This window comes from Coregonus clupeaformis, chromosome 16, assembly GCF_020615455.1.
Source record: "Coregonus clupeaformis isolate EN_2021a chromosome 16, ASM2061545v1, whole genome shotgun sequence".
NCBI lineage: Eukaryota > Metazoa > Chordata > Actinopteri > Salmoniformes > Salmonidae > Coregonus > Coregonus clupeaformis.
In genome coordinates this window covers 37,981,133-37,996,201 of record NC_059207.1, presented here as the reverse complement: position 1 = coordinate 37,996,201, position 15,069 = coordinate 37,981,133, and the positions used below count along the sequence as shown (strand labels likewise).

The 15,069-nt window shown below is 43.3% G+C and overlaps 1 protein-coding gene across 1 annotated transcript in view; it reads right to left on the bottom strand.

The window, feature by feature from the left end:
• Positions 1 to 8,409, bottom strand: part of LOC121584783 (transmembrane protein 132C-like) — a 253,640-nt gene extending 245,231 nt beyond the window's left edge. Inside the window, exon 1 of the mRNA XM_041900894.2 lies at positions 7,407 to 8,409. Coding sequence (XP_041756828.1) covers positions 7,407 to 7,482 — 76 coding nt within the window. The 5' untranslated portion in view covers positions 7,483 to 8,409. The remainder of the gene's footprint in view (positions 1 to 7,406) is intronic.
• Positions 8,410 to 15,069: the final 6,660 nt, after the last annotated feature.

Here is a 15,069-nt window from a genome sequence, read left to right as displayed (position 1 = left end):
AGAGATGTTATTACAGTAGCAGGCAGCCTGGGAGAAAATGCTAAGCCAGCACAACATTATATTAGATATTCATGCAATATGTTGTGCTTGGAGGCTTTTAAGTTAACCTGTACATTTAACTCAATATAATTATATTCAACCACTTTATTGCGTACACATTCTGCTTCTTTTACGATCTGTCTGCCTCTAATTTGACTGCCTCTTATCACAATTTTAAGTGCACCAGACAGTTCATTTCATTTTCATGATCAACTACCTATCCATTGTTAGAATATAAAATGCATAATCTGTGACACTGAAAGGTGATTTACATCTGGATAGAAATTCTATTATGTCTACCCAAGTCAACCCTGTTGAATTTTCAAGACAAGCTGTATAGATATCTGAACTGTATACCCCAAAAATGCTTCTCTGCTGAATAGATGCATCTTTGGCATGCACATTTGTTTTGCATCTCTTTTCGGAATGAAAACATTATGCACAGGTGGCTGGACAAAGGTTCACAGAGCATCAGAGTGAAGTCTCTGTGAGTAACTGTCAGCATCTATAGGAGGAATCAGAGCTAAATGCATTAGAATAGGCAATGACAGGTGCATATTTTCAAGGGCCATTTACTTCTTTGTGGTGAGGTGGATAGACTGTCAGGATTATGTTAAGTGTGGAGTCTTGACACCTCTCTGTGATTCAGAGTGAGGCTGTTACTGAGAGCTGGGGATGAGTGAGTCAGAGAGCATTTAGAAATGAAAAGGTTAGCCTGGTATTGGTTTGATAAACGTGTAGTGTTGTTCTCATTCTCAGGCTGTAGATCTGCCAAGTAGATTTGTAGATTTTCTCATCATGTTGAATATTGATAATGCCAGATATTTGGATCACGTATTTGATACACACAGTTAATTTGCTATGTTGTCTTCAGCAAATACAAATGCCCAATGCCAGCACCTAGCCTTCAAAGCTCCTTCTGAAGGGTGTCAATATCTGTGATGGAATGCACCTTTTTTTATTGTTGGACTTGTCGGTCTGTGGTAATGGACAAAAAGGGTATTTGGGCGATGTGAAACAGGCATGCCCTGTACAGGGAGACAACAGCAAAATGGATGGACATGGGTGTTTTATGGGCTAATAGACAGGACGTGAATATATCTGCTACTCTTGTGCTTGAAGTTTCGATGTCAAACCAAACATGGACCCTCAAATAACCCTGACAATGAAGGTTGTTTTAGTAGGCGATTTTACAAGACTTTCAATCATATCTCTCTCCTCTCCTGACAGAACAGGCCCCCTCTAGCCTCTGCCATCTCCCTCTGTTTTGGATCAGAGTGATGCAGTGGAGGGGTTTACTCACTGGGCTGGGATATATGAAACCATGACTCACCTCTACACTATCTGCACCATACATTATTTGTCTTTTCTCTGGTGGTTGTGTGGTCAATGTAAAAAAATCCTCCGCTTTTTATGTGCTGTACACCAGCCCTTATTTAGAGTTGCATTCTGTGGTACGTCTGTTGAAACTACAGAATAAATAGATTCACTGATTCACTCTAATCACTCATGAAAATGGCCTGAGGAACAGAACTGTAACTAGGGGCAAGGTTCTGAGTGTAATTGGAAAGCCTGAGTGTGTGTGTGTCTCCAATCAACAATCCCATAATCCTCTGCTCCTAATCAGAGTGGAGGTAATGGCCACTCGGAGCTCAATCAGTACATCTGCCTTTCACACAGGAACTGGTTAATCTTCATCTTCATTTCGTCTACACTTATTTTAAACAAAGAACACCAAAACCATTGAGGCCACACTCAGTCAGAAACCGTCTCTGTGCACTGTGCACTGGTACTGTTCATTTCTAGCCGACTAAATCCGAAGTGGCTGTACTACATCCAGAACATTCTCAAACTCAAAATCTCATCCTGCTACCCTCCCGTCCTGTCTTAGCTGTTTGATCCTACACAGCAGTTGCCCTGTCCTTGGCGTGCCAAGGGCCTGTGACTCCTGGGCTGTCCTGCCATGGCCGTGTGGCAGTCACAGCGTCCAGCTCAACACAGAGCTCTGTGTGCTCCGTGCAGAGGAGGCTGACTTGGCACGGAGCACGACCTTCCCCTCTACACCACTATCTGCTCCTGCAGCCTCTCCTCATCACCCAGGCCCCCCTCTTTAACACAAACTTGATGGGGCCTCTACAGAACGCTGAGAATAAATGAACCCGAGGATAACAGACGATTATTACAATTTGATTCAAATTGGATGCAAAATGTATGAATATATTAATGTATGGCTGAACAATTTAGTGCATCACTGTCTGCTTCTTTTACGTTATGTCTTCCTCTAATTTGACTGCCTCTATCACAATTTTAAGTGCACCAGACAGTTCATTTCATTTTCATGCTCAACTACCTATCCATTGTTAGAATATAATATGAATAATCTGTGACAATATGTAGAATCTTTGAGAATAGAAAGGTTCAGAACTTTTGTGAAACATCACAGCACAGTTGAAAAATATATGGCAAATAGAAATCAAAACTGGATGGTGTTCAGAGATAGATGGGAGGGGTTGAGTGGAGCTGAAGGATGGAACTAAAAACAAACAAAATATAAATAATCTGATGACTACCCAAGGCAACCCTGTTGAATGGAATTTGAACCCATTCCCCCTCTCTCTCTCTCTCTCTCTCTCTCGCCCTCTGAGTTGCGTACAAATCCTCACAACCCAGCAAAAATCTCACTCAAAATGCTTCAGAAACAAAACAAAGCAAGAGTCCTCTTGCCATTATTGCCATCATCACCCACAACCAGCAGTGATCAAGTTTTGAGGGAGCGTGCAATTGGCATGCTGACTGCTGGAATGTCCTCCAGAGCTGTTGCCAGAGAATTGAATGTTAATTTCTCTACCATAAGCCGCCTCCAACGTCATTTTAGAGAATATGGCAGTACGTCCAATCGGCCTCACAACCGCAGACCACGTGTAAACACGCCAGCCCAGGACCTCCAGATCTGGCTTCTTCACCTGTGGGATCGTCTGAGACCAGCCACCCTGACAACTGATGAAACTGTGGGTTTGCAACACCGAAGAATTTCTGCACAAGCTGTCAGAAACCGTCTCAGGGAAGCTCATCTGTGTGCTAGTCGTCCTCACTAGGGTCTTGACCTGACTGCAGTTCGCGTCGTAACCGACTTCAGTGGGCAAATGCTCACCTTCGATGGCCACTGAGCTGGAGAAGTGTGCTCTTCACTGATGAATCCTGGTTTCAACTGTACCGGGCAGATGGCAGACAGCATGTATGGGGTCATGTGGGCCAGCGTTTTGCTTATGTCAACGCTGTGAACAGAGTGCCCCATGGTGGCGGTGGGGTTATGGTATGGGCAGGCATAAACTACAGACAACAAACACAATTGCATTTTATCAATGGCAATTTCAATGCACAGAGATACCGTGATGAGATCCTGAGGCCCATTGTCGTGCCATTCATCTGCCGCCATCACCTCATGTTTCAGCATGATAAAGCACGGCCCCATGTCGCAAGGATCTGTACACAATTCCTGGAAGCTGAAAATGCCTGCATACTCACCAGACATGTCACCCACTGAGCATGTTTTAGATGCTCTGGATTGACATGTACGACAGCGTGTTCCATTTCCCGCCAATATCCAGAAACTTCTCACAGCCATTGAAGAGGAGTGGGATATCATTCCACAGGCTACAATCAACAGCCTGATCAACTCTATGCGAAGGAGATGTGTCGCGCTGCATGAGGCAAATGGTGGTCACACCAGAAACTGACTGGTTTTCTGACCCACCCCCCTACTTTTTTTAAAAGTCTGTGACCAACTGATGCATATCTGTTTTCCAAGTCATGTGAAAGCCATAGATAGGGCCTAATGAATGTATTTATTTTTCTTTATATGAACTGTAAGTCAGTAAAATCTTTGAAATTGTTGCATGTTGCGTTTATATTTTTGCTCAGTGTGTGTATATGTATATCTTCTTTTTTTTTATAGCGCCCGTTGTCTGCACTTCCAGTAATACCGTACACCCTGGTATGGTACAGAAATGGTATGACGGTATGAAAATCTGGATACCGCCCAACCATACGTCTGTCACATATACAGTGGGGGAAAAAAGTATTTAATCAGACACCAATTGTGCAAGTTCTCCCACTTAAAAAGATGAGAGAGGCCTGTAATTTTCATCATAGGTACACGTCAACTATGACAGACAAAATGAGAAAGAAAATCCAGAAAATCACATTGTAGGATTTTTTATGAATTTATTTGCAAATTATGGTGGAAAATAAGTATTTGGTCAATAACAAAAGTTTCTCAATACTTTGTTATATACCCTTTGTTGGCAATGACACAGGTCAAACGTTTTCTGTAAGTCTTCACAAGGTTTTCACACACTGTTGCTGGTATTTTGGCCCATTCCTTCATGCAGATCTCCTCTAGAGCAGTGATGTTTTGGGGCTGTCGCTGGGCAACACGGACTTTCAACTCCCTCCAAAGATTTTCTATGGGGTTGAGATCTGGAGACTGGCTAGGCCACTCCAGGACCTTGAAATGCTTCCTCACGAAGCCACTCCTTCGTTGCCCGGGCGGTGTGTTTGGGATCATTGTCATGCTGAAAGACCCAGCCACGTTTCATCTTCAATGCCCTTGCTGATGGAAGGAGGTTTTCACTCAAAATCTCACGATACATGGCCCCATTCATTCTTTCCTTTACACGGATCAGTCGTCCTGGTCCCTTTGCAGAAAAAACAGCCCCAAAGCATGATGTTTCCACCCCCATGCTTCACAGTAGGTATGGTGTTCTTTGGATGCAACTCAGCATTCTTTGTCCTCCAAACACGACGAGTTGAGTTTTTACCAAAAAGTTATATTTTGGTTTCATCTGACCATATGACATTCTCCCAATCCTCTTCTGGATCATCCAAATGCACTCTAGCAAACTTCAGACGGGCCTGGACATGTACTGGCTTAAGCAGGGGGACACGTCTGGCACTGTAGGATTTGAGTCCCTGGCGGCATAGTGTGTTACTGATGGTAGGCTTTGTTACTTTGGTCCCAGCTCTCTGCAGGTCATTCACTAGGTCCCCCCATGTGGTTCTGGGATTTTTGTTCACAGTTCTTGTGATCATTTTGACCCCACGGGGTGAGTTCTTGCGTGGAGCCCCAGATCGAGGGAGATTATCAGTGGTCTTGTATGTCTTCCATTTCCTAATAATTGCTCCCACAGTTGATTTCTTCAAACCAAGCTGCTTACCTATTGCAGATTCAGTCTTCCCAGCCTGGTGCAGGTCTACAATTTTGTTTCTGGTGTCTTTTGACAGCTCTTTGGTCTTGGCCATAGTGGAGTTTGGAGTGTGACTGTTTGAGGTTGTGGACAGGTGTCTTTTATACTGATAACAAGTTCAAACAGGTGCCATTAATACAGGTAACGAGTGGAGGACAGAGGAGCCTCTTAAAGAAGAAGTTACAGGTCTGTGAGAGCCAGAAATCTTGCTTGTTTGTAGGTGACCAAATACTTATTTTCCACCATAATTTGCAAATAAATTCATTACAAATCCTACAATGTGATTTTCTGGAGAGAAAAAAATCTCAATTTGTCTGTCATAGTTGACGTGTACCTATGATGAAAATTACAGGCCTCTCTCATCTTTTTAAGTGGGAGAACTTGCACAATTGGTGGCTGACTAAATACTTTTTTCCCCCACTGTAGCTGGGTATGAGAATGGGGTGTAGAGAACTGTTCTGAAAGGAATGGACAAAGCCATGCTGACAGAAAATCAGTAGGTACTTGAATTTTTGTTGTAAGCACTTAGCCTTGAGAATTATGATGAAAGACTCCCATGAGGAAGCTATCCATATGAGGCGTTAACATAGGTCAGTTATATTTGGGTCGTTCAATGAAATGAGTGCCTTTTGTGTCCCTTTGATATTTTAATTAGAAATTGTTCACCAATCTTGAATTTTAAAAGCTTTTTATATTTATTGAAGTGCCCTTTAATATAGACCACATGTAGAATTCAATAAATCAGATTTTTTTTATATGAATAAAGACTTGCTATAGTGCAAAAATTCACAATTTTGACATGTACCCTCTGTGATTTTACATTTACCAGACACTCTTATCCAGAGCGACTTACAGTTAGTGAGTGCATACATTTTCATACTGGCCTCCCGTGGGAATAGAACCCACAACCCTGGCGTTGCAAGCGCCATGCTCTACCAACTGAGCTACACGGGACTTCCAGGTTGATTTTAACTCACTTAACCCCAAAATGTCTCCACGTTTTCCCATCATTATGAAGCCCTAGTTATTTTGTTGCTTTGACAAAGTAATTTCTGAAGATTATGTATTTAATCTGATTACTGATTCATTTGAAAGTTGAAAAAAACAACAACCTGTCCCTCATTTTAAGGTCAACCCTGAACTGAACTGAATGGGTCAAGCATAACACGTCAACCCTGTTACCCATACATAGACAGTCTAGAAATGTTTTAACAATTTCATTTTTTTTGTGAAGCTTGCATTCGATTGCCCCTCCCTGTTGCACATAAACAAGCTTCCATTTCCCTTGTCACAAGGGGATTTGTGGCTGATTTAAAGGAGTAATTCACTACTTTACAACATTATGTTAGATCCTCATCCTGAAAGTAGGCTATGGGCCAGTAATCCATGGTTCGGTTTTCTTTAAACAGCCACTACAATCTTCAGCTAACTTTAGCCACCGCTAGCTAAAAAATCTATGGAAATGATGGGGCATGCGATCCCCTGTCACCCCAAAAAAGTATAATCAACTCATTTGATTTGGCCATTTTTTTAAAATTACATGTTCACATGCCCCTATTACTACCATAGATTTTTAGCTAGCGGTGGCTATAGTTAGCTAAAGTTTGTAGTGGCTGTTTAAATAAAACCGAACAATTGATTAAAATGTATCCTTGCCCATAGACTACATTCATGGTGAGGAACCTTATAATATAATGTTGTAAAATAGTGAACAACTCCTTTAAGATTAAATGATTAACCCTGTTAAGGTCAACCCTGTTACTGTATTTGGCACTTAATATGAACTTACTACAGTCATATTTTTTATGTAAAACCTCTTGAGGTGGGAAAACATGTTTTTTATTAAGTTGAACATGTGCTCTTTATGACAGAACCTTAAAATTAAGTGAAATCGAATGTGTTTTTCACCAAGATACACATCTTAAAAGACACAGTATTGGTGGAACGACCCAATTCACTAGATGTTTATGATTAGAGAAACATAAAACAAAATTTGACAGCTTAAGCATCCCAGAATGAATAAAATATAAAATTCTTCAAATATCAAAATCATAGAGCTAAGATGAGTTGCATGTGTGCATTCGTCACAAAACAAATGGTTTAAAATAATGTCACACTTACCCCCTAAAAGTACCATGATTGATTGTAGCGCATGGAGATGCAACATGTTTCTTTTCGCCTCTTGAAAAAAATCCATTTTGATTTAGTGATAATGTATCATTCAAAAAGGGATTCAAATCATAGACTTGGCTGCATCAAAACTGACTGTGGGATTTTTACAAATGTCCACTGACCATCCAAATGGATAGTTTATTAAGTTCCAAAAAGTCATCCCCGTTTCTATTATCCAATGTGAACAGCCCTCAGCAAAAGGTGCGCATTGCTGAATATCGAATGTAAATGAAAACGTGGCAATATGTAATAAATATTAAGTCATAAAAATACTTGTTACAAGTTGCAGTTTACATGCACATTGCTATCCAGATAACTGAATAACGCATGGGGACTTCAGCGTTACGTATCGACAAAGATCATTTGTAGCCTTTTAGTTTTCTTCTGCTACATGGGATCATGAATAATCACCATGGAAGCCGTTATTACAAAAATTATATTTTCACATAGAGATTATAATAGTATATTTTAAATCCGCTTTCTTCACCAGTTTGTCATCCCTGTCTCCTCTGCATCATTTGCAGACCGATGTGAAGTTTCATGGCGATGCGTAATCGCTCTTATCGTCGAACCTCAAGAATTTCACTGAGAATCAATTATACTTTGGCTGCAGACGACTCACGGTGTGATAGAAATGCACAATAAAGTGTTTTCATATAGTTCTTCAGGTGTCCTGTCACCCGTAGAAAAATAAATGTTTCAAATCACGCTTAGACTAACTCCAATACAGGTTCTTTACAGCGGGAACAAAGATGAATCCCATGTCGGATACAGTACAACATAGCCGTCAGTTAGCTGTTGTTGTATATCAGTTTTTATCAAACTTCGGCACTCCATGTGGCGGCTGACTATGCAGCATGAAATACTTATTTGCGTTTGTCTCCGCTTGTATCCATGTGCACTGCTGCAGATATAGCCAAGCTATAAAGACCTGACACTCCGCCCTCTTAAATCCGTCCTCCTGGTATAGTGCACACCGTCAACATCCTTTGTATAAAAATAAGAGGGAATTGAACCCAAATCACAGCATGTATTGGTAAATTCTGGTCTAGGGGGCGTGTAGTGTGGAGTAAAGGCGGATCGACCGCTCAGCACCTCACGCACGCACTTTACAGCGCAGACGTGATGGGGTACTAATGAAGATAACAGGTATTGTGATGAATTTTGCCAACAAACGTAATAGAGGATATTGCGCATTTTACGCAAAGCATTTACAAACTTTAGCGCACTCACAAATGGTTCTGCTATTGAATTTGCCAAACAATCTGGATACACATAACTCTGCTACTGCTGCTTATGCTATAGGGAATATATTTTGTTATAGTTCGATAGCCTATATATACCTAGGCTACCTTGGTAAAAATCTATCAGGGGCAAAACGCCCAAATCGCAGCAATTACGTATATTTTTGTATTATCCCTGTCTTATGTCGACATTGGGCTGCAGCAGTATCTCTTCCCACCTGACCTCTCGAGAGCCAGGCCGTTTAATGCCTAACTTAATCATACCAAACTCAATGTGACTGTCAACTCACTAACAATTAAGTAGACTATTGGTCATGTTATGTTCATTGTGCCAGTGTGATGAAAAGAGGCACTGCGTCACGGGGGTAACCTACACTTCCAACCTCACTTTGAAAAATATGTGAGAATTACTTTGACATTTATAAATGACAACTTAACAACTGGCTAGGCTACAGGTTTGTCTTGTTTCTTCTCCAGGCAGTAGCCAAGCTGTAGCCTACAGTGCAGATATTTAGGAAGCGGTTTTTTTTTTACATATCTAACACATTCCTTACAAACTAATATTCAAAAGGAAACTTCACATTTATGTTGCCTAACGGTTCAGGGTTCTCACGTTAGTCATATTCATGTGGGTTCTTCTCAAACCGTTTCTAAAGGCCTGTCCTCTTCTCAAGATTATGCTGATTGACAGGCAACAGCGACACCATGTGGACTACAATAAATGCGTTTTGTTTCACTTACCGAGCTGATGACACACGGAAAGAGACAGAGCCCCTCTCGATCTAGCCAAATGTAGTCACTATAGCGTGAGACCAGCGTGTACATCCTTACAATACAACTGTTCATAGATGTATTACCTTTGTGCATTCAATGTTATAGATCGTTATTACCAGTGCTAACATATTGTCAGCTGCAATTCCCTTAACTACAGGACTGTTAATCATAAGCTTAATTAAACAAAGTCACGGTAGCCAACATGAATCAATCTAACCCCATGTATTCTGATAATCACTGCCAGGGCATCTTGCATGATATGACATTGTCGCTATACTTTGAAGATCACCCTGAATAGGTTAAACTGTATGCCACCACCGAAATGCCACCTAGGCACAAACACTTAACATAAACCCATCTATTTTGTCATGCTTAAAATCAATTCTACATGACAGGGACTAACCCGCAATCAGTAGTGCCATTGATTCAACAACATGTTCTATCACACACAGACATGAAGCATGCGTCTCCTTGCTCTCATCAGATGGTTAATTACATTTTGAAAACCATACAGTTAAATTCATAATGGGAAGTCTGTTGCCTGCTTTGAATGACAAGGAGAATCCCAAGCAAAATCCTATTGAATATGAACACTAAATGCAATTAAAACCAGCCTAGTTCAGTCATTCTTTTCATATGTTATTCGCTCTTTCTGAGTGCTTTGATGTCTCTTTTCAAGCCCAATACATGAGGTGAGGATGACATCCACACGCAGCCTGCATCTATTCTGTCCGTAGGTAGGAAAGATACATGAAACAGGAAACAGACCCATGTCATAAGAGTCTCGATCATACTGTATATCGATCAATCTGCAATCTATTCAGATGCAAGTCAGAATAGAGTGAGCTCAAGCTGAGTGTATCCTGGCATCCTCAGTACTTTGTGATGGTGTTCACATATCTAGGATCCACTATGAAATTACATTGACCAGCATTGATTTACAGTTGGCACCACCACTGCATTTCAATCAGCTATACTCGTTCTACAATACTCTCACACAGTCACACTATAATTGTTTTTATGCTGTATATTATGCTTTCAGGTTCTATCTCAAATTCCATCCCTCCCACGTGGAACCTATGTTTTGGTTCCCTCTGAATGTATGAAATGTGATCTCTGGGAGGGAAACAAATTCACTCTCGAACATCTGTGAAAAACATTAAGAGTTGGAAGGAGAAAGCATTGGCTCACAAAAATGTATTTCAGCAGTAATGGTGAACTGGCATGTTATTCACATGAAAGCTGGCGCCAGCCCAAAGGCAGCGCATGTATATCTGGGCCCCACTCAAATCCCTGGAAGCCAATTCTACACTGAGATGTATTCTACTTCTGAAGGTTTTCATATGCTCCAGACTGGGCCTCAATGTCTAGGGTTACAATGTCTGTGGCTGCAAGTAATTTTGAAATACAATAATACGCCTTTAACTCCCCATAGACCCACACCTGTTAAGTATATTAGTACTCAGGTCTATTGGTTAAAGGAATGTTTTTGTACATGTGGTTAGATTTTTAACATGGACATTGGCAGCAGCTGCGCACCGCATCAATTTACTTCAGACTGATGTGAGGGAACGTGAAATTAAGACGGATGGGGAGGTTTGAAGACAAAGACATTGAATAGGCATTCTATTAATACATCTATTAATAAATCACCCAATGTACTTTTGGGAATTACCTGACTCTTAGGGACAAATCTAAGTGACTCCATGTGTGAACAGAAGTTGACAGAACAAAAGTAAACTTTTCCACCAACTTTTGTTCCCACCTCTGTCCTTTAGTTCAGAGTTGCAATATATTCCCCCTTTATATGCGTAATGTGGTGAGTAGTTCCCTTGGGGCCACCCTGAGGTGGCATCCTTTATCCATGACCTTAGCCAGGCTCCCCTGCCTACCAGCCCTGACAGCTCCACAGAAGTGGACAGGAGCCCCAAATTCATCATCACACTTCATTCTCCTCCTCTATCTGATAAATGATAGCGCTAATAATAACCACTGGCACTGCAGACTATACCCTGTCTCCTTTGGTGCCCAGTACACCTTGAGCCTGTGCAGATTACAGCCACCCATTCAGAGCAGAGGCCATTAAAATTGTATTTACTTATTATCTTCACTCTGTGTGCCAGGAAGATGCCCACAGGGGAAGAATAAAGTGACCTTCCTATGGCCCTCAGTAAGTCACAGGAGGGTACATTACACTACTGCTCCTCTCCTGTTGATTTGTTCTTGTTGCCTAACCTTTAAAGCAAATATGACTCACTTAGACACAGCACAAAATAACATCTTCTGTTTCAAATAACATACAGACCTGAAGTGGACTGGCTATGTCTATGGTAAATGTTGTAAACATTTCCCAGCCAGATGAACATGAAGAATCTAATCTACATTTACATTTACGTCATTTAGCAGACACTCTTATCCAGAGCGACTTACAAATTGGTGCATTCACCTTATGATAGCCAGTGGGACAACCACTTAACCATTTTTTAAAAACATATTTTTGTAATTTTTGTAATTTGAATTTTTTGAGTATAATTTTTATTTTCATTTGTTTTATATATATATATATTTTATTTATATATATATATATGTTTTTTTGTGGGGGTGGGGTGGGGTGGGGGTTTGGGGGTAGAAGGATTACTTTTATACTATCCCAGGTATTACCAGTCAAAAGATTCAGAGAGGTAGGGTTTCAAGTGTCTCCGGAAGGTGGTCAGTGACTACGCTGTCCTGGCGTCGTGAGGGAGCTTGTTCCACCATTGGGGTGCCAGAGCAGCGAACAGTTTTGACTGGGCTGAGCGGGAACTGTGCTTCTGCAGAGGTAGGGGGACCAGCAGGCCAGAGGTGGAAGAACGCAATGCCCTTGTTTGGGTGTAGGGACTGATCAGAGCCTGAAGGTAAGGAGGTGCCATTCCCCTCACAGCTCCGTAGGCAAGCACCATGGTCTTGTAGCAGAAGCGAGCTTCAACTGGAAGCCAGTGGAGTGTACGGAGGAGCGGGGTGACGTGAGAGAACTTGGGAAGGTTGAACACCAGACGGGCTGCAGCATTCTGGATGAGTTGTAGGGGTTTAATGGCACAGGCAGGGAGCCCAGCCAACAGCGAGTTGCAGTAATCCAGACGGGAGATGACAAGTGCCTGGATTAGGACCTGTGTTGCTTCCTGTGTAAGGTAGGGTCGTACTCTGCGAATGTTGTAGAGCATGAACCTACAGGATCGGGTCACCGCTTTGATGTTAGCGGAGAACGACAGGGTGTTGTCCAGGGTCACGCCAAGGTTCTTTGCACTCTGGGAGGAGGACACAACGGAGTTGTCAACCGTGATGGCGAGATCATGGAGCGGGCAGTCCTTCCCCGGGCGGAAGAGCAGCTCTGTCTTGCCGAGGTTCAGCTTGAGGTGGTGATCCGACATCCACACTGATATGTCTGCCAGACATGCAGAGATGCGATTCGCCACCTGGTTATCAGAAGGGGGAAAGGAGAAGATGAATTGTGTGTCATCTGCGTAGCAATGATAGGAGAAACCATGTGAGGATATGACAAAGCCAAGTGACTTGGTGTATAAAGAGAATAGGAGAGGGCCTAGAACTGAGCCCTGGGGGACACCAGTGGTGAGAGCACGTGGTGCGGAGACAGATTCTCGCCACGCCACCTGGTAGGAGCGACCTGTCAGGTAGGACGCAATCCAAGAGTGAGCCGTGCCGGAGATGCCCAACTCGGAGAGGGTGGAGAGGAGGATCTGATGGTTCACAGTATCAAAGGCAGCAGAAAGGTCTAGAAGGATGAGAGCAGAGGAGAGAGAGTTAGCTTTAGCAGTGCGGAGAGCCTCTGTGACACAGAGAAGAGCAGTCTCAGTTGAATGACCAGTCTTGAAACCTGACTGGTTTGGATCAAGAAGGTCATTCTGAGAGCGATAGCAGGAGAGTTGGCTATAGACGGCACGCTCAAGAGTTTTGGAGAGAAAATAAAGAAGGGATACTGGTCTGTAGTTGTTGACATCGGAGGGATCGAGTGTTGGTTTTTTGAGAAGGGGTGCAACTCTCGCTCTCTTGAAGACGGAAGGGACATAGCCAGCGGTCAAGGATGAGTTGATCAGCGAGGTGAGGTAAGGGAGAAGGTCACCGGAGATGGTCTGGAGAAGAGAGGAGGGGATAGGGTCAAGCGGACAGGTTGTTGGGCGGCCGGCCGTCACAAGTCGCAAGATTTTATCTGGAGAGAGAGGGGAGAAAGAAGTCAAAGCATAGGGTAGGGCAGTGTGAGCAGGACCAGCAGTGTCATTTGACTTAACAAACGAGGATCGGATGTCGTCAACCTTCTTATCAAAATGGTTGACGAAGTCATCCACAGAGAGGGAGGAGGGGGGATTCAGCAGGGAGGAGAAGGTGGCAAAGAGCTTCCCTAGGGTTAGAGGCAGATGCTTGGAATTTAGAGTGGTAGAAAGTGGCCTTAGCAGCAGAAACAGATGAAGAAAATGTAGAGAGGAGGGAGTGAAAAGATGCCAGGTCCGCAGGGAGTCTAGTTTTCCTCCATTTCCGCTTGGCTGCCCGGAGCCCTGTTCTGTGAGCTCGCAATGAGTCATCAAGCCACGGAGCAGGAGGGGAGGACCGAGCCGGCCGGGAGGATAGGGGACATAGAGAGTCAAAGGATGCAGAAAGGGAGGAGAGGAGGGTTGAGGAGGCAGAATCAGGAGATTGGAGGGAGAAGGCTTGAGCAGAGGGAAGAGATGATAGGATGGAAGAGGAGAGAGTAGCGGGAGAGAGAGAGCGAAGGTTGCCATGGCGCATTACCATCTGAGTAGGGGCAGAGTGAGTAGTGTTGGAGGAGAGCGAGAGAGAAAAGGATACAAAGTAGTGGTTGGAGACATGGAGGGGAGTTGCAGTGAGATTAGTAGAAGAACAGCATCTAGTAAAGATGAGGTCAAGCGTATTGCCTGCCTTGTGAGTAGGGGGGGACGGTGAGAGGGTGAGGTCAAAAGAGGAGAGGAGTGGAAAGAAGGAGGCAGAGAGAAATGAGTCAAAGGTAGACGTAGGGAGGTTGAAGTCCCCCAGAACTGTGAGGGGTGAGCCATCCTCAGGAAAGGAACTTATCAAGGCGTCAAGCTCATTGATGAACTCTCCAAGGGAACCTGGAGGGCGATAGATGACAAGGATATTAAGCTTAAATGGGCTAGTGACTGTGACAGCATGGAATTCAAATGAGGAGATAGACAGATGGGTCAGGGGAAAAATAGAGAATGTCCACTTGGGAGAGATGAGGATTCCTGTGCCACCACCCTGCTGACCAGATGCTCTCGGGGTATGCGAGAACACATGGTCAGACGAGGAGAGAGCAGTAGGAGTAGCAGTGTTTTCAGTGGTAATCCATGTTTCCGTCAGCGCCAAGAAGTCGAGGGACTGGAGGGTAGCATAGGCTGAGATGAACTCTGCCTTGTTGGCAGCAGATCGGCAGTTCCAGAGGCTGCCTGAGACCTGGAACTCCACGTGGGTGGTGCGTGCAGGGACCACCAGGTTAGAGAGGCAGCAGCCACGCGGTGTGAGGCGTTTGTATAGCCTGTGCGGAGAGGAGAGAACAGGGATAGACAGAGGCATAGTTGACAGAC